Consider the following 26,576-nt stretch of genomic DNA (forward strand, 5'->3'; position numbering starts at 1 on the left):
AAAGAGTATGTTACTCTGTGTTTTGAACTCAAAGTAGACCTCTTTGGCTGATCAGAACACAGAGTTATTGTCTGGTTGTCAAGTCATAAATCTATTCCTTAGAGCTAATAAATGGTTAGTGTTCAAATACTATGTTTTATCTGACTCCCACCTCATAAAGCTGGTACACATAATACTAAATTATACAGCATGGAGCAGGATCAGTCTCCTGACTCCTCCATCTTATGGAAAGAAAAACAAACCCAGTAATTGATGGTAGAAAAGAAGGAAAATAAAGTTATTTGAAAACAAACAAAATGGGCCATAAAGTTTGTTAAAATGTAACAATAAAAAAAACTCATAGGGAGTCAGCCACTGCATCCAAAGAACTGCCCTGGAACAAAAAGGACAATAATTCATCTTCTGCTGAATGAGGAAGGTGTGAGGTTTTGTTTAAATTAGAATTTGCAGTAGAGCAAAGGCTGGCTGATGGGCTGGTGGTGCAGGAAGATCTCCTTTGCATCAGAAAAAACTTGTCTACCAGAGAACTCCTCTTCCTGTACTCAGAGAAGAGCCTTGTTCTGCTTTCTGTGTTCTTCCCCACCAAGCAGTACTGCTTAAGTGGACAGGATCCTCACCGCATTGAACTGTGGCGGCCTTTAGGGCAAATGAGAAGCTGAATCCATTAGTGGTCTCACAGCTATCCAGCAAAAGAACAGCATTAACCACTTAGTGACTGCAGCAAGTGGGACTCCAAGCACAATTACAGGTTGCCACCTGAAGCTCAGAACTTCTAAGGCAAGAGGCTGAATGCAGTTCCTCATCCAGATGACCACAAATAGGCATTTTAGCTTTGTTCATTGCTAATGCTTGAGCAACAACAAGAGGAAACCCATAGCACAGTGCTGGGCAGCTCTAATATTAAGAAAACTCTACTTAATGTTTTGCAAAATCCTTCTTGTCTCTTTCTGCTCCCTCCCAGTGTAGATAAAACACAGTTCCGCAGCAACAATCTCATCTGTTATTGTTCTCTAGTCATTGGCTTCAGCTCATTCATGACCAGCTGTCTGCTGGTTCCAGGCCACTTTGTGGCCACCAGCAGTTTACAGATGCCCTGAGCTAGAGGCTCATCTGATCAGCTACGTCTAACAAGCCGTTTTTCTTGACTTCATAGCTTCTTCAACACGTTGTGCTTTGGGCCTCGACCAAGCAGGAATGGGTTTCACTTGTTAATTTGGCGTTATATGAAAATGCTTTGCTGGGGCTTTTTTGGGTTTTAAAAAGAAACGGTTGTAAGTATTTCCTGCGCACCCTCTCCTCACACTCCTGTTTTAATCCTCTTGTATGTCCCAGTTCAGCCTAAGCTCCCATGTAAAGGATCTTGACGTGTTTATGCTTTCCTTTTTTGGAAGTCATTTCACTTTTCTGATGATGCTGATTCACTCCTCTCTTCTTGTAGTTCTTTCAGCTGTTCCTTTTCTATGACGGAACAACCAGAACCACATTCAGCTTTCAACACAGTGCTGTGTACTGGATATGTAGATATAGGAGCACAAATACATTTTTAATTTATCTCCATTAATAACCACTCATATTCCATTAGATGTTACTGTGATACATATGTGAACAATGTCTCATGTTTAGATTGTGGTACCTATACAGTGTCTCCTTCACTGAAAGCATACTGGAAAATGACAAAGTGTAACCAATCTCAACTGAGTGTACAAACTCAGCAAGAAGGAGCCTGAGGACCCTTTAACTCAAGATCTCTGTAGTTAAAATTATAGCCTAGTTTGTGTTGGAGTTCCCCTCAAGATGATAAAACCATTCTTTCCATGTGTTCCAATGGGGGCTACTGCTAAGGGTGTCCTGAGATTCCCATTTGCTCTGCTACACTACCTGCTTTGTTTTTCCATCTATTCTGAATCCAGGGCTGATTGTTTTACATCTCAGTATTGATTAATTATGCTACAGTAGTACCTACAGACTTCATTATTAGACAGATAACAACGTTGTCAGTTCCCATCTCATCTAATAAGCAGAAAATTCACCCAGCCATACACCATGCGGACAGACAAAGCTGGGGAGGGATGCTGAACTTGAGGGATGATGTAGCAGTACAATGAAACAAGTGTGCAATATACTTCAAATACCCATTTTTCCAATACTAAAGGTTTTTCTTTCCCAGTGGAGAAAACAAACAGCAGTAGCTTCTCCAATACAAGTTTTCCAGTGCTGTTTTATCTGGTCTTCAAAAGGATGTGGCTGTATTTCCAATTATATGATCTTTTCACATAATAGATTTAAAGCTTCTTTTTCACCAGGCTACTAAGAACTTGTATCCAAACAGATTAGGGTAATGAAGTTCCCCATTTCTAACGTGGCATACGTGGATATGCTGAGAACAAAAGGAAAAAATCAGAATGGGGAAAAAAAAAAAGATTTTTTTAAACTATTTGGTCTTTACCTGGGGCTTTCATATTTCTGCAGCTGATCCCAGTGTGGATTAGGGATAATAAACAGCCTATTAATGGAGGCCTGAACTAGGAAATGGAGTTTGAATCAGCAGCAAAATTCAATGGCTGGTGAAGGTTAATAACTCCATTACTACCAGCTCTATTTTTGAGCCGTTTGAAGAGCTAGGTGTTAGCCTTATCTTACTCCTCATTAATTGAGCTAATAGAACCCCAGTGACCCTGCCGTGCTGCCATTATCTGAGAGTTTACCAGACATGGACTGGAATACTTATTGCTGAATATGTATTCCTCGGATTCATTTTTTATATCAGAAATATTTTTGTTAAAGACTGGCTGTCTTCTGGCTCTTTTTTTTTATTTTTTAATTTCCTGCCTTCTGTAACAGCTACATATTTGGAAATTAAATGTAAATGACTTAATTAAAATCCTATCAAGCAACAAGCTAAGTCCCAAAATAGTTGCATCAAAAAAACATAGCAGTGATTGAATTATTCTGACATGGAAAATCTTACAGGGCGTTTTTAAAACTTTGGCCTAATTTAAGTGATAGCTTCTGTGTATCTTTTTAGTTGTGATTTTAATTGATGGCATGCAAAAACCTTATGAGTAACAAAGAAGAAATGTTGTAACAATATCTTATTTTCCCCTCATTTTCAAGGGAAAAATGCAGGAAGATTGTTTGTTAATTAAGGTACTAAATCAGTACACCACAATTTGCCTGCACCAGGGACAGAGAGAAACTGCATGCAAGTCCAAATGGCCTATGGCTTAATTTTAAAAGGAAGTAGTAAAAATAATGGGCAGATCAATTCCCCGTTTCAATCATTCTTGCTTTCTGTCTCTTCTGATTAGAAAGCAGCTCTCTCTTACCAGAGCTGTTTTCTGGTTGCTGGCTTGCTGACTGTTGTCTTCACTAATGCTAATTGCTTTCCTTTTTATTATCACTTCTCACATCAGTGCTCCCACCCCAGCTACTCTCGTCCTTCTCCTCTACATATTCAACACCAAACTGACTCAAGTGGCCTGGTAAGATCTTAAGAGGCGAGTCATTAGGAGCTAAGAGGGCAGGACAGTCACTTACCTTTCTTTTCCTGTTTCATCTCTATTGCAAGAGTTGTCACTGAGGTCTTCATGATGGGCAGAAGCGTAGCTATGCCATTAACCTTACGCACAACAGCTGTGCATGGAAAGGCACTCTTTGCTCTGGCATCTGGGCTCTATCCAGCAGTCACACCCTCAGGTTTCTTCACAGTGACAACTAATGCTCCATGTTTAGTGCAAAAAGCAGCACACCCAGTCTTTGGTGAAACTGACAGAAGCGTCTCCTCTGACACACGTCTCATGTTTGGTTGATGGTGGAGAATCCTTATTCTCCTTTCTCCCTCTTCCTTAGCAGACTCTGTTATTTCTACCCTCATAAAGCAGCAGTAATCTGAATAGATGTTATTGCTACTAAGGAATCCAGTAGATCGCTACAGAGGAGAAAAAAAATCAGTCATTACAGGAATAGGGTTGTGATGTCACTGCTGCAGCCTTTGCTGATCGTTGTGCCTGACCTGCAGTGGTAGCACATCCTGCAGAGAGCCATTCCTGTCCCTCTTGAGCCAACAGCAGCAAAACATCAAATGCAGCTGTGAAAGCCTTCGCTGGACATTCTGTGGGATGCTGCACTTGCTGTCACAAACATCACTTCTTCTTTCTTACTCTGCTCCAGCAAGAATAAGAGGTATATTTGGCTTCAGCTGTGGGAAGCAGGTATTAGTTTTACAGGTTTCCTCTTCCAGGCTCCTTCTGATGGTTGAAGTTGGTTTGGTGAAGTCCTGGGTCCAGCAATTAAGGAGATCTCTGATGTCAGCAAGCTTCCAAGTCTCCAGGAAGAGAAAGAAGAAAAACTTCTACTTCTAAGCCAAGGTTTTTTATTATTATTTTTTAAGGACACAAAACCACACGCAGAATCCTTTCATTCTTTTTGCTGCAGAAAAGAAGTGATGTTTTCTTGCAGCAGCCACCTCTTGCAAACGAAGAGACATTAGGAAACCTGAAGACTCTCTACACTGATAAAATGTGTAGTCTGGGCTACTTTTCATGTCTTTGGCAATTGTAGCAAGTGTTAGACAAGACAAACGAAACCAGAAAAATCTCTGCATGGGAACAGATACAATCGAACTGTGCAAGCACTGAGCTTAATATTAATGCTTTGGGTGCTTCTTCACAAAGTGACATGAAGTATCCATACTGCCAAGGCAATGCCAGTGCTCCTAGATCCTCCTTTGGCTTCCAAAATTAGATGCCTTTGATCAAGGTGACTTTGAATAGCTGACATTGGGTAGTAATCTCTAAAATCAGCAAAGACAGTTCAGGATATTTGCCTACAACACAACTTTTGTTGAAGGAATGAAAGTCACAGAATCACAGGATGTCATGGGATATCAAAGTGTTATTGCTTCTCTGATCATACGTGCTTTTTGCTCCTGAATTATTTTTGCTTTGGTGACAAAAATGGGAATAAAAACAGTAACAACATCCTTGGGAGCTCACTGAGCTCACAGAGCCTGGGCCCCTTGGGTTTCTCAGCGTGCTCTCCTCTCATCCTTCTCCCTGGCCTGACCCTGTGGGCTGGGATCTGGCAGCAGCTTACGTGCTGTGAGAGGGCCATTCTGCAGCCCTTGGCTGTTTGGTGTAGAGCTACTTTTAAGTAATGTTTTTGCTGAGATGAGTGTGCAGGAGAAGATGGAGCTGCATGTGGCCGTGCACCCTCAGTCACATTTTGTTGAGTGTGGTATTGACTGATCTCACCAGGCTAAAACATGACACGCAGTGTCAATTCTGACTGTTTCTTCAGGGACTAAAGCACCCATTTTTCAAAATTTTACCTTAATTTCCCCCAGTAGTTCACACACAACAGAACCAATATGCAAATCTTATCTTAGGGGATGTAGCAGCTTTTGGTAAGGAAAATACTGGTTTCAAGAAGAGATTGGAACCAACAAGTTGGAGGAACTAAACTGAGGGAGGAAAGCTTCAACTATAATGGTGCAACAGAATTTTAATATGCACTGGAGAAAAGACCATGTATTGATAAAACTGATAAGAGTTGTATGTGCCTGAGAACTGTGGGTGGAGACGGTGTCTGAGAAAGCACAGGAGGAAGAGGAGGGTCTGCAGTGTTGTCAGGCATCTCAGATCATGGATCTCTTACCATTGATTCACTTCAGTGGTGTGGTGGCAGAAGTGGGCTGAATATTATTCTGAATAAATGTGAAAATTTAGTTTATGAAAGTCCCTGTTTGCTGTCTGATTTTGCACAAGGTTACATTAGAAATGTTCCTTACCTTTGAACTCTGTGGTTACTAAAATTCGGGAATGCTGGAATAAAAACGTAGGACAAGGCTTTGCCAGCTGCCCTCCTGTTTAGAAATCTCTCTGGGCCTGAGCCTCATCCCAGAGTAAGAAAGCTGTTACTCAGGTAGTGTGGCTGGCAGCATTGGGCCGTGCTGAAATCCACAGGCAGAACTGGCATTATGCTGCTTTTGCTTAGATTCTCCATGCTGAAGATCTGGGAAGACAAGTGCATCAGTCTGTAGCAAATGTAATACGGCTCGGGTGATTAAAACTGTCAAGTAATATTGCATATTGAACGGAGACTAGTTTGTCATTACCAGGAGGATTAGAAAGTGTAATCTTCATTAAAACATCAGTGGATTTACTGCTGTTTGCCTTGGAACAAGATATTTGCTCAGAATTTTCTAGTTAGTAAATTTAGCAAGCGCGGGGCAATTTGAGAGAGCAGAGCTGAGTGGTGTCAGAGCTGATCCTGCAGGAAAGGTGTTGGAACGACCCCGTAAGTCTGACAGATGCAGTGGATCTCGTTCTGTTGGTCTGGATCGTGTGCAGTCACATGAATGTATTAATTGCCATCACTTAGATTGTCTTCCCTTGTCTCAGCTGTAAGTGGAGACGCAGCGTTTTTGTGCTATGAAAGGATTATAATTTCTGTCCCTAAATGCATCGTGTTTACATATTTGTGTATTACTAAAGCCTGTCCTTTGTGAGGCCTGAAACACATTTTGGGTAAGGCTCTCATCTGTCCCACACAGGCTTCTTTCTTCTCCTTTCCTAACAGATGCTGTATTTTTGAGCTCAGTAAGACCAGTATTGAAATTTGCACGTGTTCAGAATTAAAAAAATAAAAGATTGTATGTTAAGGTTGTTTTGATCTGAATCCTGATAAATATCCCATTGACATAAACCACCATGATCCAGAGAGCAATTTGTTCTTTTGGCATAGCTCTCAAAAGACCAAGAAATGGCAAATTTAAAAAAAAAAAAAAAAGTTGTTTGATTTAACCAGAAATGCTGCTAATTTTGAGAACGTAATTGAAACTGATTTTCTAGCCAAGTTTATATGAAGAATTCCACCTCGTGTAGTTGCAGTCAAAAGAAAGGATTTGTATTGGCTGTGAATTTGCCCCAAAGTCGAAGAGAAGAGAAACAGAATAAGGAAATCACATGGCTTCTCAGCCCCGTGAGTCTTCTGGGCTTTTCATGTTGACATGTATTTTTCATGGCTGTGTTTCCAGTAGACCGCTGAACTGTCAGAGCTAAGTCATGGGTAAGGCAAAGTTGTTACGATTTCGTAACCCTAACCCTAACTGCCATGGATGAGAGTGCTTTGGTACAGCCAGAATAGGAGCAAGTCCTTGGCTTTCATCCCAAGGATTACAGGGCAAATCTAGGACTGGATTCAGAACTTAAGGTCTCATCTATGTCCTTCTTTATATTTGCCTTACATAGGAAGTTCAGTCATTGCAGCTTCCAAGTTGTTCTGTCTGCAAGAAGCTGAGAGTAGCTCCCTCTGATTTATTAAGCCTTGTGTTTGAGTGCTAAGCAGAGGAAAGCTCAATATTCAAGCTGAAAGTTTGTTTTCAGTTCCTGCCTTGCTGAGAATTTCTGCAGCAGTTCCCAACCACGCCGTCTTCCTTTCTCCCACCCCTACCTGACCCTGCCATAGATCTCAACGGTTGTTTTACCTTGTTGATGTTTTGTCTATATTTGCTTTAACCAGCTGCCCCTCTTTGCATGCAGCACTGGGACTCATCCCCTCTCTCCTATCAACAATAATTAGCCTTGTAAGACTAATGGAAGAAATCGTGTCTAATTACCCTGTTGAAGGCCCAATTATGTTATTAACATTTGTGGGCTATAAGCTAATGATGAGGAGAGCCGCTCATTTGCATAGCATTAAGTTAATTGAGCTGGAAGCTATGGGGTGGATAGCGGCGATGATAGCAGGATTCTGTTACAGAATGGATAATGATGACCAGAGCAGGACGATTCACCTGACAGGTTTATTAATTAACAGCTATCTGATTACCTAACAGAAATGGCAAGTGGCAGTCCTGAAAGAAGCGGCAGCATTTCTTTTTATTGAAAGATTCTGTATCGCTGTTGATGTTCTGGGATGATTTATGGTAATGGCAGTGTAAGCTCCTTCCTGGAATCCTACCCAAAACTCGTTTGGGTCCAGCCCCACGCCGTTATGAAACTGCCCAGTGAATGTCCCATAACTCTACATATGCCTAATTCCTACATCAAGTGGGGCTGTGCCAGTGAACTCGTACAGCTCTGAGAACAGTGTATTTTGGGAATCCTTAATGATGATACAGTCCTCGAGTTTTGGCTGCAGAAGAGCTGGATGGTTTGGTTTGGTAAAAGCTCTTGTTAGCCGTGGTGTTGGGAGGGATCCTCTGTTGTATCAGGGAGAAAATAACACTAAACTTTGAGCTTTTCAGATTTCCCTGGTACAAACAAAGCACAAGTGGAGGTGAGCGCCCTTACCTTCAATTTATTTCTAGGTACAAAGAGTTGTGCAATGTTGGTGGGCCTTTTAAGAAACGGGATTTTTTTGTTATTATTACTTAAAACTGTAATAAGTGTAAAAATGTCTTTTCCTTCCTGATGAGATGTCAGCTTGTCTTGTTAATTCCAAACACGTTGTAATTCACAACAGATTCAGACGGTCTTGTTTGAACTGCAGTATCCTTTAGATGAAGAAAACCCACTCTGTTTAAAAGTTGCCTGTATTAATGATTCCAAGGCAGAGCTGAGCTACTTGCTACACCGTTCTTCTCTCTTACAAATCCTCACCTTAGTCCTGAAGGTACCCTCATGTCAAATACACCTTCCAGTCAACAAATGTTCTTAGATTGTTTTCTTTTTCCTACTACTTCGAAGGGCCCATTATTAAATCATGTGAACTCCAGCCCTTAACTACTGGCTGGGACACCGGTTCATCCTGGAATGACCTCTGACCAGACTTGTTCCAGGCAGAAAGAGAATACTGCCAATTTTAACCTTCCAGAGAATGATCTTTTATCCATCCAGGTGGCACAATGATTAGGGTTTCAATAGTAAGGGATCTGTGAAGAGTAAAGACCTATGGTTAAAATGCCATCGCCATTATTGTGCTGTCAGAGAACCTACATTCATATGGTTTCCCTTAGTTCTGGGACTGAAATTTGTTGGATACCAAGAAGTAGATAACGTTATCTTCATCAGATGTGATAAGGAGTCCAAAAGCTTAGTTTAATAGATACTTAGAAACATTCACAAATCAGCACAGGCACATTTGGTCGTAAGGAGAAGAAAAGTAGAAAATCAAATATAAAGGACACAGTCTGGGAGAGCAGCTCCTGAACTGCTACGTCCGATCTGTTCCTACAGCCAGCAGCTGCCAGCAAGGAGAAAGTCCCACTGTTCACACTGACTGAGGGACAGTGACTCTGTGGCTGCAGAAACCTGTGTGATATGGAGCAAGTGAGGGTGAAATGTTTGTCCAGTATTTACAAGGAGCATCTTCTCTCTCCTTGTAGCGATGGCACAGAGGCTGATCTCCACAATTGTGTTAAAATTACCTAAAAGGTTGCTCAGGAAACGTAGTGCAATAAATGTGTGCTGGAATTTAAACCCTACGTCCTCCTGCTCCTCATTATCTTTCTGTAATCACTAACCCGTACAGTCAGTGTTGGATAGAAATATCTTTACTGTACAAATTAGTTTTTCTGTAAGGCATTGTGCAGTTCACCACAGTGCCTTGCTGAATAAAATAGACAAACGCAGCATCAAGCCAAGATCCAATAGATGAGGAATTATGTATTTAATTCAGAGTTCTGTATGGAGTGCTCATAAAAGCTTGATCATGACGGAGGGGCCAATAAACATTTGGGAACATAAATATTTCTGTAGGAAATGGCTTTGTGAAACATTTAGTTGTTGAGTAATAAGAACAGAGAAAATCAGAGGAGCAGAAATCTCTAGGTACTAATCTGATGGGTTATATATGATACAATGATAATAACATTGAGAGAGATTTTTTTTTTTACGGGACCAGTAGCAACAAATACATTGAGTCCTGCACTTTTTGCTAACATCTTCATCTGTTTGATGCCCCACTTTCTATCTCTAAAAGTCAGCTTTGAGCCTAGGAAAGCAGTGGATGAGACGGAGGAGTGCTGAGCTCCTGTGGACACGACCTGTAAGTTCTCTCTGAATCAACAGGAGTGGAGTGCTTTGAGCAGACAGAGCAAAGCCTTGGAATCTCAGGCTCACCCAATCCCACCCAGCAGCTCTGCTGTTGGAACAAAGCCTCTGTCAGAGGGACTGAGAGGGACGTGGTAGCAGATCTGGTGGCAGCTTCTGCCAAGGGACAACCAGTTGCTCTGCTGGCAACTCACCTGCTGCTGGCACCTTTCAGCAGCAGAAGGAGCTGGGGGAACAAATCTGATCACACAGCCCATGCATTGCAGATTGTGGTCAGGGATGGGCTGTGAGTGGATGTGCAACTGCCTGAGGATTTGGGGAAAATAATGCTCGCAGCATCTCTGTCTTTTGGCTTTTTTGGAACATCCATTACTTGAGAGTTTAGGCATCGATCCAGACCGATGACACAAGGAAATGTTTTTAGAGAATCACACATTTTAAATTGTATGTTAAGTGATCAAACTGTAGAACAAACACTCTGGCAACGCAGCCGGTGCCTTTGTCGGTGTGTAGGCTAAAAAAAAGAGAACTGCTAAGAAAAATTGAACCAACGTAGGAATGGCTAACCAGGCAAGAAGCGATGCTTTGGCTGCAAGGATCTTTGAGGGCTATAGAGAAAAATAGAATAAGATTAGGAAATGTTTGTCCAGCCCGGATGACAGATGTGTGAGAAGATGTTATCATTTGCTACTTCTCTTTTTTCCTCTGAAAACAGCAGCGGCAATGAGCTGGCAGGCACAGTGAAATGCAGTTAGCAAAAGTAATGGGAGTTGAAAGTTTGACCTTTTGTGATGGAAATTTGATATGAAAAAAGGGCCTTTTGATAATTTCTCTACCCAATCAGATATTGGAGATGTCTTGATCCTGTTTTCTCATTTGCATGCTGACTGATCTCATTTGAAAACCCAATCATTCAGAAATATTGGGACGTCAACAGAAATGTTACAAGCAAGGAGCCGTTTTATCTGAAAGGTCTGCAGGATGTCATCTCTTGTTTTTCACTCCAGTGGCCTGATCTCTTCTTCATCATCCCATGTTTTTATTGGCAGGATAAGTTGAACATATTGAAATGCAAATAGCCTTTTCCACATTGAACCAAAATAGAGAAGTTTTTTGCTGTATGATTGATTGTATCCGAGGTACTTCAAAAGCAACAAAGAAAATACTTTCTGCTTCCTTTCGTGACATTGCCAAGTTTTGACGTTTCCTGTCAGTAATCATGGGCAGAACATGGGCAGAAATCGTGGGTTTCTGGGCCCCCATCTCACCTCTGTTTTTCCCCCTTGTAAGGCCCACGCTGATGCATTTCACTGTTTCTGGGACAAGGCTGTGAGGTCCTCCCATTTCTCTCCATCGACTCACACACAGATGCTGTCCTCAATGTATTTAATAGACCTTCTGAAATTGTAGAGCTATATTAATCCAACAGTGGTATAATTCAAAGCCTACCAATATTGCATACTGACTTTCAGCTGTGTTAACAGATCCCTGATGCTGGGCACTGCCCACTCGAGTGAGTTGAATCTCACAAAGAATTTAACCTTTTTATTTTCCAGAGCAGGCAATTCAGTTTTCATTTCACTCAACCACATGGTGGGTTCATGGTATGTTCTTATACTCTGCAATTGGAATCACGTTCCCTTATTTCAGAGAATGCCTATTCATGTCTTAAGCCAAAATTCTCTATTTGTTAAGCCAGAAGCGAAGAACAAATGAACAATATATAGTAGTTTGAATAAAGAAAGTGATTGTTGGGGACTTTTTAGAGACATTCTGCTTTTTAGAAAAAAATAAATGCTCACTGACTGTAAGTCTCTTGCCTTGTGCTGGTGAACACCTGCACTGGACTGCAGAAGTACTCTGCTTTTGTGCTTTGGTGTGGCTTTTAGAACAGAATGATGCCAGCAGAAGTGAAAGGCAGAAATGGATGTTATTAGTTTAATGCTGTGGCACTTGGCTGGGAGATGGTTTGTGATTGGAATGCCAATGGAAGCTGGCACATTTTAAAGAGTAATCCTGTGCACCAGCTCCTGGCTGTCCCTTCCTAACAAAACCTGTCTTAAAGTGGTGTTTTTGTAGAGTTTTGCTTGTGGCAGATTGGCACACATCCTTGGGTTCTTTGGAGCCCATAGGTTCAGACAGGGGACTCGATGCCCTGTGCTGTAGTGTGGGGCATGTGATAGGGAGCAGCAATGCAGGAGTAGGGGACGGATGGACCAGATGATCAGCTTTACATCATGGGATGTTTTGAACTTTGTGTAGTTGGTATTCGTACAATGCTTTGAAAGGTAAAGCTCTAAATTAGGAGGTCAGGAATTACCAGTCTGCCTCAGGTGGGTGACAATTTGTCTGATTAGGGATGTGTAGAAGTTCAGTCTGCAGTTCTGGGCTGCAGAAATAGTACCCAAGTTAACCCAACTTGTTCTTTATTCGATAGGTGTCAAGGGCTGACCACAACGTAGTGCATCAGTTTGTGGTATCCATCTTCCCCCTATTTCTCCAGCAGTAGATGTAGTTCTGGGTGCAGGCTGGGAGCTGATGGAGGAATGCACGTGTGGGTGACTGAGGACAGGAGCACCCCAACTGACTGATGGGCCTCTTCCATCAAACCCCTCGGCCTGTCGGCCAACAGAGATGCTTTGTGGGATGGCAGCAGAGGTAAACCTCCTGTTCTTTGGGCAGAAAAGGTAAACCTCCCATTCTTTGGGCAGTAAACTGAAGCTGTTGGTATGAAGCCCAAGTGCAGCTCTGCATTAGACACCGAGTGTTTTCCCAGGTGGGAAAGCAGCCTCTTTCATCTCTCAGTATTCTAGAATATCGAAGCACGTAAGTTAAAACATGATGTGTTATCCTCAATAACCGCAGCAGTCAAACTCCTCCCTGCTGGATTCTTTTTTCGTAATATATTTCTCTCGCCACCTATTTCTGTTGCTCCTCAGTGTTGAGAACAAAAACGCAGCTTAGTTTACCAATATTTTCTCTGCGGTGAAGTCAGCATAGAATATTAGTGTCCAAAAAGTTGTAAAACAAAAGACTATCATATGTTGCACCTTTTAATCATGTAATTGCTGAGTGACATTTAACTCTGCAGCTTTAAGTTTCCCCTTTGTCAGCCAGCCTTCTCCTCCTGCCCCTCTCATCCCCTCCTCTCGAGGCAGCCTGCTTTTGCAGAGTAGTGCTTTAACTACACTGAAGTTTGGCTGGGCTTCTACATATTACAGCAGCAACACGAAAGCAAACAATTGAAGTATTTGAGAACAATGAAATATGTATGGCTATCTGTGACAGCCCTATAAAGCAGAGCAATTAGCCGCGTAATCCGAGAAAGCCAAAGCGCCCGGCAGCCCACGGTTCCCTATTAGTTAAATGCTTTTTGTACGTCCTCTTCCCATCAAATCAACTAACACTTCCTTTAATTGGTTCATGAATTATACAGCTTGGCTGCATTATAATTTAATCACCAGTAAACATTCCTGGGGCCCGCTGTAAAGCGTATAGCGCTCATTAATTCCTTAATTTCAGCAGATGGAAGGGGAGATCGGATGAACGGTGGCAGTACAGAGCGCCTTGGGCAATGGAAGAAGGAAAAAAAGGTGGGGGGCCGTTTAGGTTTTTTAAGGGCTGTCAGAAACTCAATCTGTGAGCTGTCAGCAGCTTGGACCCGCTTCCCCCCGCCTTCCCCTGCCTTCACCCCACCTACCGCTGCAAGTGACTGACGGATTCATATGGAGCCTTGTCAACCCGTCTTTAAACATCAAGCCAGCGGGTAAACCAAGCCCAGTGTAAATTAATTCTTGTCTTACGGGCCCCCCTTTCTCTGTCCCCATGAATATTTCATGGCGGGCAGCATAAATATTAATTCTAATAGCTCTGCACAGTGGTTATTATTTCTGTTTTATGACAAATATTCATAAAATATTCAGGACCCTTTTTTAGAACATTTACACACTTGATTGTGAAATTTTCCAGCTTCCTGGGGACACAGTAAACATATTGGGGTTCTCTTGATGGACTTTTTTCTCTCTTAATTAATACTACGCCGCATTAATATTTAATCGGATTTAGTTTTCTTTTCCCCAGAAGTGAACCCTATTACATTTGAGGATTTATTTGACAGTATTTAAACAGGGAATTTTTATTCCCTATTATGAAATTGGTTTCCTTTGACACACATATAAAATGACACATAATAATCCATTCTTTCATTCCCTCCCCTCGCCCCCACATTGTACACTTTTTGGTGTCGGTTCTTTCATTTATCTCATCGGCCAAATATCCTGCCAGCAACAGAAGTTTGTGTTTAAATGGTGGAGTGGGGGGACTCCGATGTAGCTTCTTATGAGAACGCTTAAGATTAAACATCATTTGCTATCAATTTGATTCTGTTTATTTAAAAGGAAGAAAAGTGTCAGGAAGAAGATTATAAGGAGGAAAAGTGCTTTTTAGAAGCAGTTGGTAGCAGAGAAAAGCAGCAGACAGGCAGTGAAGGCATTGCTTCTGATACGAGTTTCCAAGTGCTTAACCCCGGAGTTAAAATTTGCTCAGCAGAATGTAATTAAGGCAGGGAGGGCTGCAGGCATCTGAGGAAACGGGACTGCGCTGGGGGGAGTGGATTCAGGCTCCCAGCCGTGGGCCTCCAGGGCTGCAGAGGCTTTCGATTCTGGGAGATGGATCTGACTAACCTTATGGATGGGGGGAATCGTGGCAGCCACATCACTCCGAGGCAGTGCTGGCTGCCATCTTATTGTGTGATTCATAAAGCACCGCTGGAGTGAACTCCAGGCAGAATGCAAAGATGCTCGAATAACAGCTGAGAGTAAGGAGGAGGCAAAGAATGAAAATGAAGGGAGAAATGTAAAGCAGGTTTGAATGGAGCAAGCCACACAGTGCATACAGAAAGAGTTAATGTTGCTTTCTGAATTGAAGCTTTAAAACCCCATGGAAGCCCCTAGTATGAAAGCATTTGCTCTGTACATGTGTGTTTTCCACTGTGCTTATATAGCACTTACACTGCCAGCAGCTGGTCTCGCGTGGGATGGCTCTGGGTGCACATCTGTGTGATGCCAGAGCAGCATCTCTGCTTTCTCCCAGCTGAAGCCCCAGCCCATGGTTCTGCCCCACAAGGCTGTGCCCAATCCTGTGGGGTGAGCCATGTGGCACCTGCAGAGACACCGTGATGGCTGGAGGGTGAGCTGCCCAGAGACCCCATCCCTGCTGAGCATGTCTAACTGCTGGGTGGAGAGCACCTCATGGGGTCATTGCTTCATACTGCCCACTAAGAGAACATCTGCAGCTCTGAAGGATGATGTTCGTCTCGCTCCCCTGGCCTGAAGCCACGTCTTGGGAATTGTGGCCCACTTAGCTGCCCTTCAGAGTTATCCTACAGAAATGCATCCATTTGAAAAGGAAGATCCGATGTCTGGAAAGAGCTTGTTGTCAAGTGAGTCATTGTAGGAGCTCTACGTTGGGCTGATTAACCTGTGCTTTAGTCTTTATGCAATGTTTTTTCCCTCGTGGTCCAAACCTAGAGGGTGAAATTACTTCTCAAAATAGAGCTAAGCATTCTTCATCAGAAGAGATCCTAGTACTTGAAAGACATTGCTGAATAAAACCTCCCAATACCTCCATCCATAAATAAGAGATATGGTTCATTTCATCCTCTGCAGAGAGATGCAAAAGCGCTATTTAGGATAGGAGGTAAACTAAGATCCACATTCAGTCAGTAGTTCAGCCTTAGAAGATCATTTGTAGTCTGGGTACCCATGGGCAGAATACCTGGTTTATAGCTACACTGAGAGGAAGCTGAACAAGACTGGGGAAGAGGTAGGTGGGATCTACATAACCAGTCTTTATGAGGGAGTTTGGAGATGGAGAATGTAATTATGGAATAGGGTGTGCACAGAGTCCTGCGCATGGGCTCTTGAGAGGCTTAGCCAAGGTTTCAAGGGCACATTCTAAAGGGAAACTGCTTGATCCAAGCCTGGTGTCTGGCTGGCTAAAACATCAATAAAGACGAGGTGACCAGGCTTTTAACTGAGAGGAGTCACTTGGATTCAAATGTGAACCTCTTTTTCCCTCTCAGGTTGAACCCTAACTTCATCTGCCGTATTGTTGAGAAAGCTCAGCAGTGCCAAAAGCACTTTGCAGTGCAGATTTTACTTGTATCTTGACCAAGCCTGCTGCTTTACCCCTGCTTGGCTTGATCCAGAAGTTTGGGTTTTTTTTGTATTTTGGGAAACTTTTAAACAAAAACAACTGTGGTCAGTTTTAACAGTGGGCCCATGGTTTATCCATGGTTCTTATCTCTCTGCCAGGCCAGTCCATAATGCCTCCAGGGCTGCTTCATCCTTTTGTGAGAGCTGTGTTATTTCCTCCTCCACCTGCTTTGGCTCTGTTTTATGAACCAGAGGGAGGAGCTTGCACGGAGCCAATGATCACACAAGGATTCGACCTCTGGCAGCCCTTTAGGGAGCTGCTGCATCCATACACTTCAATAGCCTCATTTGTTTTCCAGCTTTATGTCTCAAATACAAAAATTGAAGCCGTTGTGCTGCCAGAACGAAGTCCTCCAGGTGAGTTCCTTTTCATAGGGAATTATGTCATAGCATCAGATAACGTGGTGTTAATATCTTGATTGTCAAAGATGTATCACACCCTATCAAAGACTCCATTTTCTCGCCTTGAGCTTAGCATTTTCTATTTGTCTGCCTAAAAAAGAGCGTAGTTTTAGGGTCCTTCCCTCTCCTTCCTCTCTCTTTTGCTCTTTCTCCCGCTCACTCTTTCCATTGCCTTTTGCTCCTGTTTAGCTGGGGCTTCTGTCAAAGTTCTGTCAGCAAAGTTAGAAGTAACTTTGAGATCACACAGACATCTGATCTTCACATTCTATTTTTTTCCTTTTTTATTTAAAGAAAAGCAGACTGATGTGGTATGTTGTAAACTGCCAGGAGCACTTGCTAATTTAGTAGTTAATGACAGTCACAGAGAGTGTTTTTCTTGCCCCTGGAGAGGTTTTAGACACAGCTGGGGTAGATTTGCCACTATCAATTATGCACAATTTTAAACAAGAATTGGCCAGCAGGGGCCTCTTTTTTTGCAGAGTGCAGAGCGTGAAGAATGGGAGTATGGCAGCTGGTACCTGCCTGCATGGGAGGAGATGTATAGGAGTCGAGAAAATAAGGGAAAGATTAATAACTTACTATTTTTAAAGTTGCAGTTTCAACTCAAAAGTTTCAATGCTGCATTAGAAGCGGCCCAGTGCTGTGCTTTTCGTGTTTGTTGTTGTTGTTGCCTTTTCTTTTTTTAATTCAAGCGTCCCAACTTTCTTGCCAAGGCTGTTCTGGCCATAGCACAGCCACAGGTGAGGCAGCACTGCCTGTTTTTAAATGCCAGTTAGGGAGTCAAGATTCTGAGTTCAGTGTTCTCAGATATTGTGTCACGTTCTCTTTACATCCATAAATGTAAACGAGGTATGAATTCCATTAGATTTAGTGGTGCAGGTCGGATTTTACTGGCAGTAAGCTTACAAAAAGGGCTTGGCTTTGTGCTCCCCTCCACTGATGTCAATCCAGAGTAACTCCAGGTAACAGGAAATGCCGATGAGAATCTGGCCTAAGTAAATAGCTCAGGTCCTGAACAGTCAACGGCTGCATCGTTCCTTCAGGTCAGCCTCGCAGAGCAGCTGTGATGACATTACAAGACCAAGACCTGTGGATGGCCGTGGTCTGACAAGCAGAGCTTTGCTTCTCATGGCTGTGAAGGCAGCTGGAAGGCAGTGGGGCCATCCTGGGAGGTGGCTGTCAGGACCTACCTGGGGAAGAGAAGCGTGCCCTCATCCCCAGCTCGATGGTGTCAGATGCAGGCACACAACACTTTTTTTAGTTCTGTTTTAATGGCAACACATTTTCCTGTTGTACGTGCTTTGAGACTGTGACATTATATCCACAAAACAGGAAAACCACCGCCAAAAAAATTCTCCCGAGGACAACTCTCAGCTCTGTCAGTTGTTAATAACTTGGGTTAACCAGGTTGCCATCTGGAACAAATGCATTGTTCAGGATTAGAAGAATGCTGCTGTGCAGATCAGAAATGCTTCCTTCTTATTTACTGCATGGCTGTGACATGTTTCTCCAAAAACCTCTGCCGTCACCACCTTTACCTTCTCTGTTTGTGAAGGGAAGCCATCAGGATGCTGCAGTGGCAGTGCTGAAAAGCCAGAAGCGATTGGAACACCGTTTTGGGATAGCAGATGGCTGGTAGGAAAACAGCATTATATTCCAGCTGTTGGAGGCCCCATGTGCTTCATCATCATCCAATGGCAGATAGTTCTCATAACAGGGCCTTTGACTACGTGCGCAGTGATGGTGTCATCAACATTATTAATTTGTTGGAGTTTAATGTCTCTAATGTATCTGAAAGCTGCAGTAGATTAGACAAGTAGAATCAGAGAATCGTGAGATGGTTTGTGTTGGAAGGCCCCTTAGCAATCACCACGTACAGTGGGAATTAAGCAGGGTTTTGACATAAGATTTTTTCCCTTTGACATTTGTTCCTGGTTTTGTTATCTGTGTAAGCCAGCTGGTGGGACTGGACCCTCTCTCCCATCCCTCTCCTGGAACAGAGAGCAAAGGAGAGAGCACAGAGCTTTGCTTACAAGTTGCTTTGTTCACTCCTGCACTTGGCAGCAGTGTGTCCACTCGGTAGGTTTGGGCTGAGTGTTCTACCAAGTTATATTCCACAGAACAGCCATGTGTACCTGGGTGCCGAGGGTTTGGGGCTGTCCCCAGGCAGGGAGCTGAGCTGTGGTTCAACAGGGAGGATTCCTGGAAGGTCTGTGCCCAGCCCATCCCAGAGCAGACCTCGTGCTGCTGCTGATTGATGTTATTCACCTGTTGCAGAGCTGAACTAACAGCTTGCCAACTCTGAAAGAGAAGCTGTGCTAGATGCTAATCTAGCAGTATAATGTAGTATCCTTTGATATGAGGCTGTGTTTCCTTGCCTCCCTGTCTACCGATTCTGATGACATCTGTTTCATATTTCCCCTTGATAGAAGTTGTGACACATTACAACATACAAAGCCTGGCTGATTCCTAACGTGAGCTTTACGGAGGATGCATTGATGTGGGGAAGAGAAACAAAGCACTGTATGCAGAAGGGGCCAAGCTCTGAGCCCAGTGCTTGCCAGGAGCTGCTCCCATTACAGCTCTGAGCTCTGGGGTCGTGGATGCAGCCCTTTGTCTCAATGCAACAACCTGGATGGCTTGAGGCTCGAGAAATACCAACCAGAAGGCCAACGCTCTGTAGAGCGCGTGTAAATAGGGCTCACTCATGTGGGTGACCTCCTGGGGCTGCATAAGTGTGCAGTGCGTGTCTCCTTCAAAACAATCACAACACTTTCTAAATGGAAGCATTTAAAATGTCCCTGATAGCTCCATTGTTTTTTCCCTTTCTTTTCCTGCCTCGGAGTGGCGTTACCCAGCCAGCCCTGGGGCTCCAGCTGTGTTGCACCTCTGGGGGCCGTGTGGTGCCTCCTTCTGCTGGGCCACGTCAGGAGTTTGTGCTGTGTGTCCCACGTGCACCTTGTTACCATGCGTTGGGGGAAGAAAGAAATCCGTATTAGCAGCAATGTCTGTTCTCTCCCACATCTTCCCCTGACACTTCTCTTTAATGGTGACACCAGCCTGGATAATAAGAAGCATCTTGTGTAGAAAAGAAGGGAATCTCAGACAAGGCTTTCAGAGTTCATTTTGTTGGCAGCTTTTTAAGTGGAGTTTTTTAGGCTCTTCTGTTTCAAACACCGTAATACTTCCTGAGTTGGTAACTATGAATTACGACAAGCTTTCTTGATACGCCAGGTTATAATCCTTTAGTGGTTTTGTTTATTTCAGAATATAATAGGAAGCCGTATCAATTATCATGACTGCATAGGTGTTGTTCCTCTCTACTAGAATATTCATCTCGAGATGCATCATCAGATGTTACCTGTTCTGACAATCACGTTTTTGTGCCATTGTTGGGCAACGGAAACAAAGAAAAACAAAATGTTCAGAGTGTATGGGATAAAAGAGTGTTGAAACTGTTGTTCTCTTCCTGTCTTTGGAACCTCCGAGATCTTGAATGTTTTATTCCTGGCTGTTGTTTTGTTACCGCGGTGTGAAAGGAAGTCATTATCTGTAAACATTTGAAAAGAGAGATGATTTTCATAACTTTAAATCCTACAAAGGATTCTAGTAATCTGCTCTGTGCACGCCGAGGCAAAGCTCAGCCTTTCATCTGGTTTGATCCCACCCAGGCATTGTAAAATGTTCCTTTGGTGAATGTCTAAAGCGTGCCGCATCGCTGCGAGAGGCAGACAGCCAAAGTGGGAAGTCGGGCCTTGCAGGGAGCAGCAGAATAAGGTGCTTTATAAAGAAACACGTGTGTACAGCCTTCAGGCCTGTTCAGTTGGTAGAAGTTTATTTTCCTAAGTTTTCAAGGGAAGCTTTACTTCTTGTTTTGCTCTAAATTCACCATTAAATGTGACCTTTGTTCCGGCTCTTCCAATGACTGTGGGACTCCCCCAGGCTGGGGGCTCACAGCGCTCAGTCTCACTATGAGAATTCATTGGGAATTTTCTGCTGAAGTGTTTTTGGGCCAGAATATAAAATTGACAGAACCATTGTGTGGAACCAACCTGCCAACAAGGGGTCACTGTGGGACGGGCACAACGGCACGGCTGGGCTCCATAGCAGTGTGTATTGAGTTCTGGTTGTGCATCCTTGATTCAGCTCAGGGCTCTCATGTAAGGCAGGTGGAAGGAGCTGACCAGTCCCACCCCATGTTCACAGCATGAAACCCACACTCCTGACACTGGGGGTCGGATGTTTTAGGGTGCTGAGCAACTGTGACTCGTACAGACTCAGTGAGAATTGCAGACTTGGATCTTAAAACCAAGCATGAACCTTTTCTCTTAGCAGCAAGGCTTGTTGCCAGAGGGGTCATGCCTCTCTGTGCTGCTTTCAGTGCCCTGGCATGGGTGTATGCTGAGCTCTGATGCTGCACTGTGCTACTCACTGCTGCCTTTGAAGTGCAATAACTGCTCTCCTAGCTTGGAGACTCAACGAGATGGGAGAGGAACCAGAGAAGAATCTGTGCATATACTACTGCCTTCTGATACACTAATGCATGATGGACATTTCCATGTCTGTATGTCCCGTTCCATTAGGATAAAGATTAACTCCTGTCTGAAGATTGCCAGTGCTGTTCTCGGGATGTTAATGCTCTTACTCATTATGTTCTCCATAGGGTATTTTTCTTCAATCTTCCCTACGAATCCATCATTGAACGACTGTCTCAGCAGAGGATTGATCCAGTCACAGGGGAAAGGTTAGCACTAATATCTCACGTTTAACTTTTTTTTTTTTAAGACTGCCAGCAAGATGAAAGCAGCAAGTAGACTTCATAGAAATCTAAGGAACCTCAGGAATATTGTACTCATGCTCAGGGATTCCTTAAAAGAAAAGTTAAAATTTTCATAGCTACTCAAGTACCAACCCACCCATCTGTTCCTGTATGCTCCTCTCCACAGAACAGGGCATTTTAAATTCCCAGAGACTGAAATGCACAGCAGCAAGTGGCTCCATTCTTAACATTTTAATGGCAACTAAATTGGTCGGTAAAAATAATGCTGAGGGAAGATGTCTGAAACCTAGCCTAAATGCAGATGGTTTTCAGACATTCCCATGAGAATTCTGAAGGCTTTCCAGCTGGGGAAGATGGAAATCTTGCTGTGTTTTACTTCCCCTGCTGCTGTGATGGTTCTGCCTACCATGAGATATTGAAACATTTCCCGCTCAGTAGAGCAAACTTGTTTGAGACACAGAGTCTCTGTACAACGTGGTTCTCAGATGTGCTGGTTTGTCTCACGGATGCTCACATCACCTCGTTTCATGGGGACATCAGGTTACTGCCTTCCCCACCCTCGTGTTGTGAGGGACCGCCCTACATCTCTGCTGGAAATGGGGCTGCAACTCCAACTGTCGCTTGTGCTGTTTTATTATCTCCAGTGGATAACTCCCCACACTGGAGTTGTACAGCACTGTTTCACATTCTTAACGTGCAAATGCCTTCTGTTGAATCAAAGACAAACACGGAACCCTCGAAGATAAGGCCCTAAATACTGGGTTTGTGCCAAAGCCATGTGATTATTCAGACATCTCACTCTAGGTGCAACATTAACTGGTGACAGCAGCAGTGATTTGCAGAAGTGTTCTCTTTGTTTTAGTAATAAGTGATGCAGTTGTTGAGAAGAAATGAACGGCACGAAGCAAATCATTCACACGTCTTTGCATTTCCTATCATTAGGATTAGCCTGTTTGGTATCTGCTCCAGTTAACACGTCTCCTTCTTCCAAAGTCTGGGTTTTATTCCTTACAAATTCATTGTGAATTGAATTGTTTTAGATGCTGTATCTAATCCTCATCATTATATTAAAGCTGCATCACTGGCTGAAATGCAGTGAGGAGGGCGGGTGGCCTTCAGCTGTATCCTAAATAATCCTCACGTGGAATGAATTTTGTTCCCACATCGTGGTACCAGCTGGAGCTGCAATGCAGTTCTGTGCAGAAGCTCCGCTTTCCTCCTTGTTGTTGCTTCTATCCCAATGGTTTCAGGAAAATTGGCTTTACTATAGAGGGATGCACTGTCTCTGTGACATCAGGAGCAAAGGGGGCAGGAGATGATCAGTCAGAAGCAGAAATACTGTGGCAGAAAATTTAAATACGTGTTTGCAAAAGAGCTTTTAGCAATTGCTGGGAGCCTCTGGCAATACAGAATCATTGTCTGAATACCTTCTGGCATCAGCTGTGTGGGCAGGCTGGGCTGGACTCTGCTGATGGAAATCCTCTGCCTCTGTAAATCCACAGCTGCAGGTTCAGGAGAGCCAAATTTCAGCATTTTGGAAATCAGAAGTAACTAAAATCTACCTCAGAGCGAATCAAGCTCTTTTTATTTCCAGCTACTATAAGAAGACACCAAGAATTACATTCTATCTTTTATCCTCCCAGAAGCAGGCACGGGAGAGCGGGGCCAGAACAGATCCAGAAGTGCTTCTTAATTTGCAGCATTGGGCACAGGGCAGGGGTTTATCTGCACCTTACGGGAAGCAGTGTTGCATTGCCTCCAACAAAGCAGATAGACACTGGCAGCAGTTTCTGCACCGCTTCAAGGGAACCTCTTGGTTCTTGAGTATCTGACGCTTTTGAGAGCAGGAATGCTGGTTAACTTACCTTGAAGTTTCCAACCTAGACCAGAAAGGAACAGCGGTAGGAGAACCATGGAGTGAGTGAGGCGATGGCTGCTGTGTCCTCAAGCTGAGCTGAAGAGGTGGCATTTGTATCTCATCTGCAGATACCACACGACACTCAGACCAGCACCCACTGCGAAGATCCAAGCCCGCCTCAAGCAGAACCCCAAGGACAAGGAGGAGAACATTGAGAAACGCGTGGACGCCTATCACAGGAACGTCAGGGATCTGCAGGAGTTTTATGAAGATGCCTTTGATGTCAATGCTGATCAAGATCCATATCCTATCTTTGAGTTTATAGAAAGCTGTATCATTAAGCCCCTTCCGTGCAAAAAATTAAATGCTTTTAATTAATTAAGGTTGATTTCTTGGATAGTTGGTTTAAATTTTTCCTTGTAATGCTTGCAATCCAGTCACTGATGTGGCACATTCACAGGGGAACAGGAATTCAACCAAGCAGTGTTAGATTCAGAGCTCACCAAGGTGAAGTAAGAGATAAGAGATTGTGGTTTTGGGGATTTTTGTTTTGCTTTTGTTTCGTGATCCAAATTATGAAGGGTGGCAGCTAAGGAAGCTCCTGTGTTTGATTCAGATGTCCTTTCCTGACTCTGCAATGGAGCAATTAGCAGTTTTATGTTAACCGTGTGATATCCATACATAACTTACAATATTAAAGCTACTAGATGTTCTTTGGTTTTTTATTTCCTTGTTCACTCAACTTGCTTAAAATATTCTGGCAGAGCAGCAGGATGGTCCCTGCGATCTGCTCTGCAATCACACAGCCAGGCAGAAACACTCAGAAGAACAGGAGATAGTTTCTAGAATCGTAGAAAACCACGAGCAGGTTCATCACGTTTAGAACCCAATTAAGGGCATAACGAGGCTCTCAGCCTGTGTTAGAGGCTCTTCTGTAGCAGCTATTCCCATCTTATTTCCTGCTGGCTGGGGTTGCACCTGGGGCTGCTGTAGCTTGGCTGGGGTTTGCTCTGCCTGGATCAGGTTGCCCTAAAATTCAGGTAAGTCTTTCTTAATTAGAAAATCACGAGAGGTGAGAAGTACAGCACTGTTAATTAGAGCCTGGCTATGGGAATGTGCATCTTTCATGCTTCCAAGGAAGGAGTGTGATTTGTTGTTGCGATTCACTGAGTTTGATGCCTTTATTATGACTGTTTCTGCTGTGTATGTGAGTGTGAGCTCCCCTTGAGCAGGGGTTGAGGGTGCCTTGACTTTCTCCTTGAAGTCTTTATGTCTAGGAAGAGGTAGGATGCGTGTGCCCCCAGGAGCCTTTTGGTTCTGTGACTTCTCTGCTCTTGCTGCTATCAAGTATGTCCCTGTTGTTGTCTTTAATCAAGTATATGGAGTACCATAAGGATATATGTGCTCAAATCCTTCCTTGCACCTGCGGAGTAAATTTGGTTGGGAAGGCCCTGCTTAGCTGGGTGGCTCCGGTGGTGCTGTGTTATTTGGGGTAGGGATGATGAGAGCTTAAGGTCAGAATTCTCAAAACCTTTGGGAGGTTTGATGAGCAGGGATTTGCCAGACTGAGGGACAGCATTAAAGATCTCAGGATAAATAAGTTAGTCTCTAGTACTGGCAATATGAGTTGAGTCCTCTGTGCCTCTTGCGCTGAGAAATTCAACTTGTGGTGCCAGGAACAGCCACGCAGGGCCTGACTGCAAACCCTTGTGTAAAGCTGGGCCAGAGCATTTATAACAGTTTTACCTGTTACAAATGTGCTGTTTGGTAACCTGTTTGGGCAGCTGTTTTTTATGCTATTACTATAAAGATATGCTGTAGCATTCATGCATAATTGGGAGCCCTTCTATTAATAATACATGGGAAGCTCATCTCGCTAATATCACCTTCATCTGAGTGTTCCAACTAAATATTTTGATAGATGAAATGGGTAGAGAGTGTATTTAAATACTGTTTGTACTGCAGCTAGGGTACAAAAGGGACGGCCTGTCTTTAATTAGACAGGTACATCTGCTTAATTAATTTAGCTGTAAAGCCCTTTTTCCTCTTCATTCTTTCATCTATATGCGGACGTTATATTAGTTCCGCTCTGCTGGTTCCATAGAAACTGAGAAAAAGAGCTTGTCTCATTGAGATGCACTTGGCATGTCTGGGTATGCAGTCTCAGGTCAATGGTCAACCCCCAAGGGTTTGCAGCAGGCCTGAAGAGCAGAACGTAAGGGTTAGCAGAACATGCTAATACTCGTGTAGAACTCTCCCTCGGAAACAACTAAAACAATTGACATTCATTTAATTACTGTAAACGAAACAGCCCCTGCATCACTTTGCATAGTAAAGCCTGTTAATACCAAAAAGGTTCAGCGGATGGGAGGAGGAATTAGGTTTTTATAATTGGAATGCAACACTTGAAAACCAATTTGGTAACTGTTCTTGATTTTATTAGCATCTTATTCCGGCAAAACAAATGTTAAGCAATGAGAGAAACACGGTAAAGAGGAGGCGGTAAGAACACAGCAGGGAGCAGACATTACTTATTGCACCGTGTGCCCAGTCCTGGAGCAGACATCTTTCATCAGTTTTCCAAAGACACTTTGCAGGGAGGGCTGTTTGGAGGCTGTGCTGTACTCAATAGATTATGCTGGTAATGATGTAACTCGCAACAAAACGAACGCATTCAGCTGTTCCACAAACTTCCCCATCTGCCTGCTCCACAGAGCGGCTCCTCCGTGTGCCTTGTGGAAGGATGCTCAGATGCTGTGGGTAGAAAACCCAATCCTCCAGCCCTGTCTCTGCAGGGGCGCCAAATCCTTGAAGGATTTACCCTGCCTTTTTTGCTTTCTCAGCTTTCCTTTAAGGGTTTAGGTGCACACATCTCAGGTGAGGATGCCAGCACAGAAATCTTAGCTGTACCTGGTTTTACATCCATTCATGGGGTGTTGAAGAAGCTGTATGATGGAAAGAAGAGAAGGAGGCATCCTTACAGCTCCTTAAGCTTTTTGTTCCTGTGCCTCAGGGTCTGCTTCTCAGAGGTGCAAACTGCGGTTCTGACCCTGTAACTGCCCATCTGGGTCAAGTTGCATAAACACAGCCTCAAAGGTGACTTCTGGATTGCTCTTACTCATACAGTGTCTATTCCTCTCTACAGGCAGGCTGTCCTGGGTTATTCTCCTCTTTCTCCAACCAGAACAGTTTCTTTCTATGGAAGAAAAGAAAAAAGTGATTGTCAGACCCCTTCCTTGGAAGCAAATTGCTTCTTTAGTGTAACTGTGGATCTGGAGAGCTGCCATGCAGCACTTAGGGTGTCAGGGGTAAGGAGCTGAACCTAC

At 43.5% G+C, this 26,576-nt stretch overlaps 1 protein-coding gene across 1 annotated transcript in view; it reads left to right on the forward strand.

Moving 5' to 3' along the window:
* Positions 1–23,822, forward strand: part of AK8 (adenylate kinase 8) — a 62,977-nt gene extending 39,155 nt beyond the window's left edge. Inside the window, exons 12-13 of the mRNA XM_042878657.1 lie at positions 21,276–21,356; positions 23,379–23,822. Coding sequence (XP_042734591.1) covers positions 21,276–21,356; positions 23,379–23,628 — 331 coding nt within the window. The 3' untranslated portion in view covers positions 23,629–23,822. The remainder of the gene's footprint in view (positions 1–21,275; positions 21,357–23,378) is intronic.
* The last annotated feature ends 2,754 nt before the right edge of the window (positions 23,823–26,576 follow it).

This window comes from Lagopus leucura, unplaced genomic scaffold (genome assembly GCF_019238085.1).
Source record: "Lagopus leucura isolate 7727_CA_CO unplaced genomic scaffold, USGS_WTPT01 Super-Scaffold_100022, whole genome shotgun sequence".
Taxonomy (NCBI): domain Eukaryota; kingdom Metazoa; phylum Chordata; class Aves; order Galliformes; family Phasianidae; genus Lagopus; species Lagopus leucura.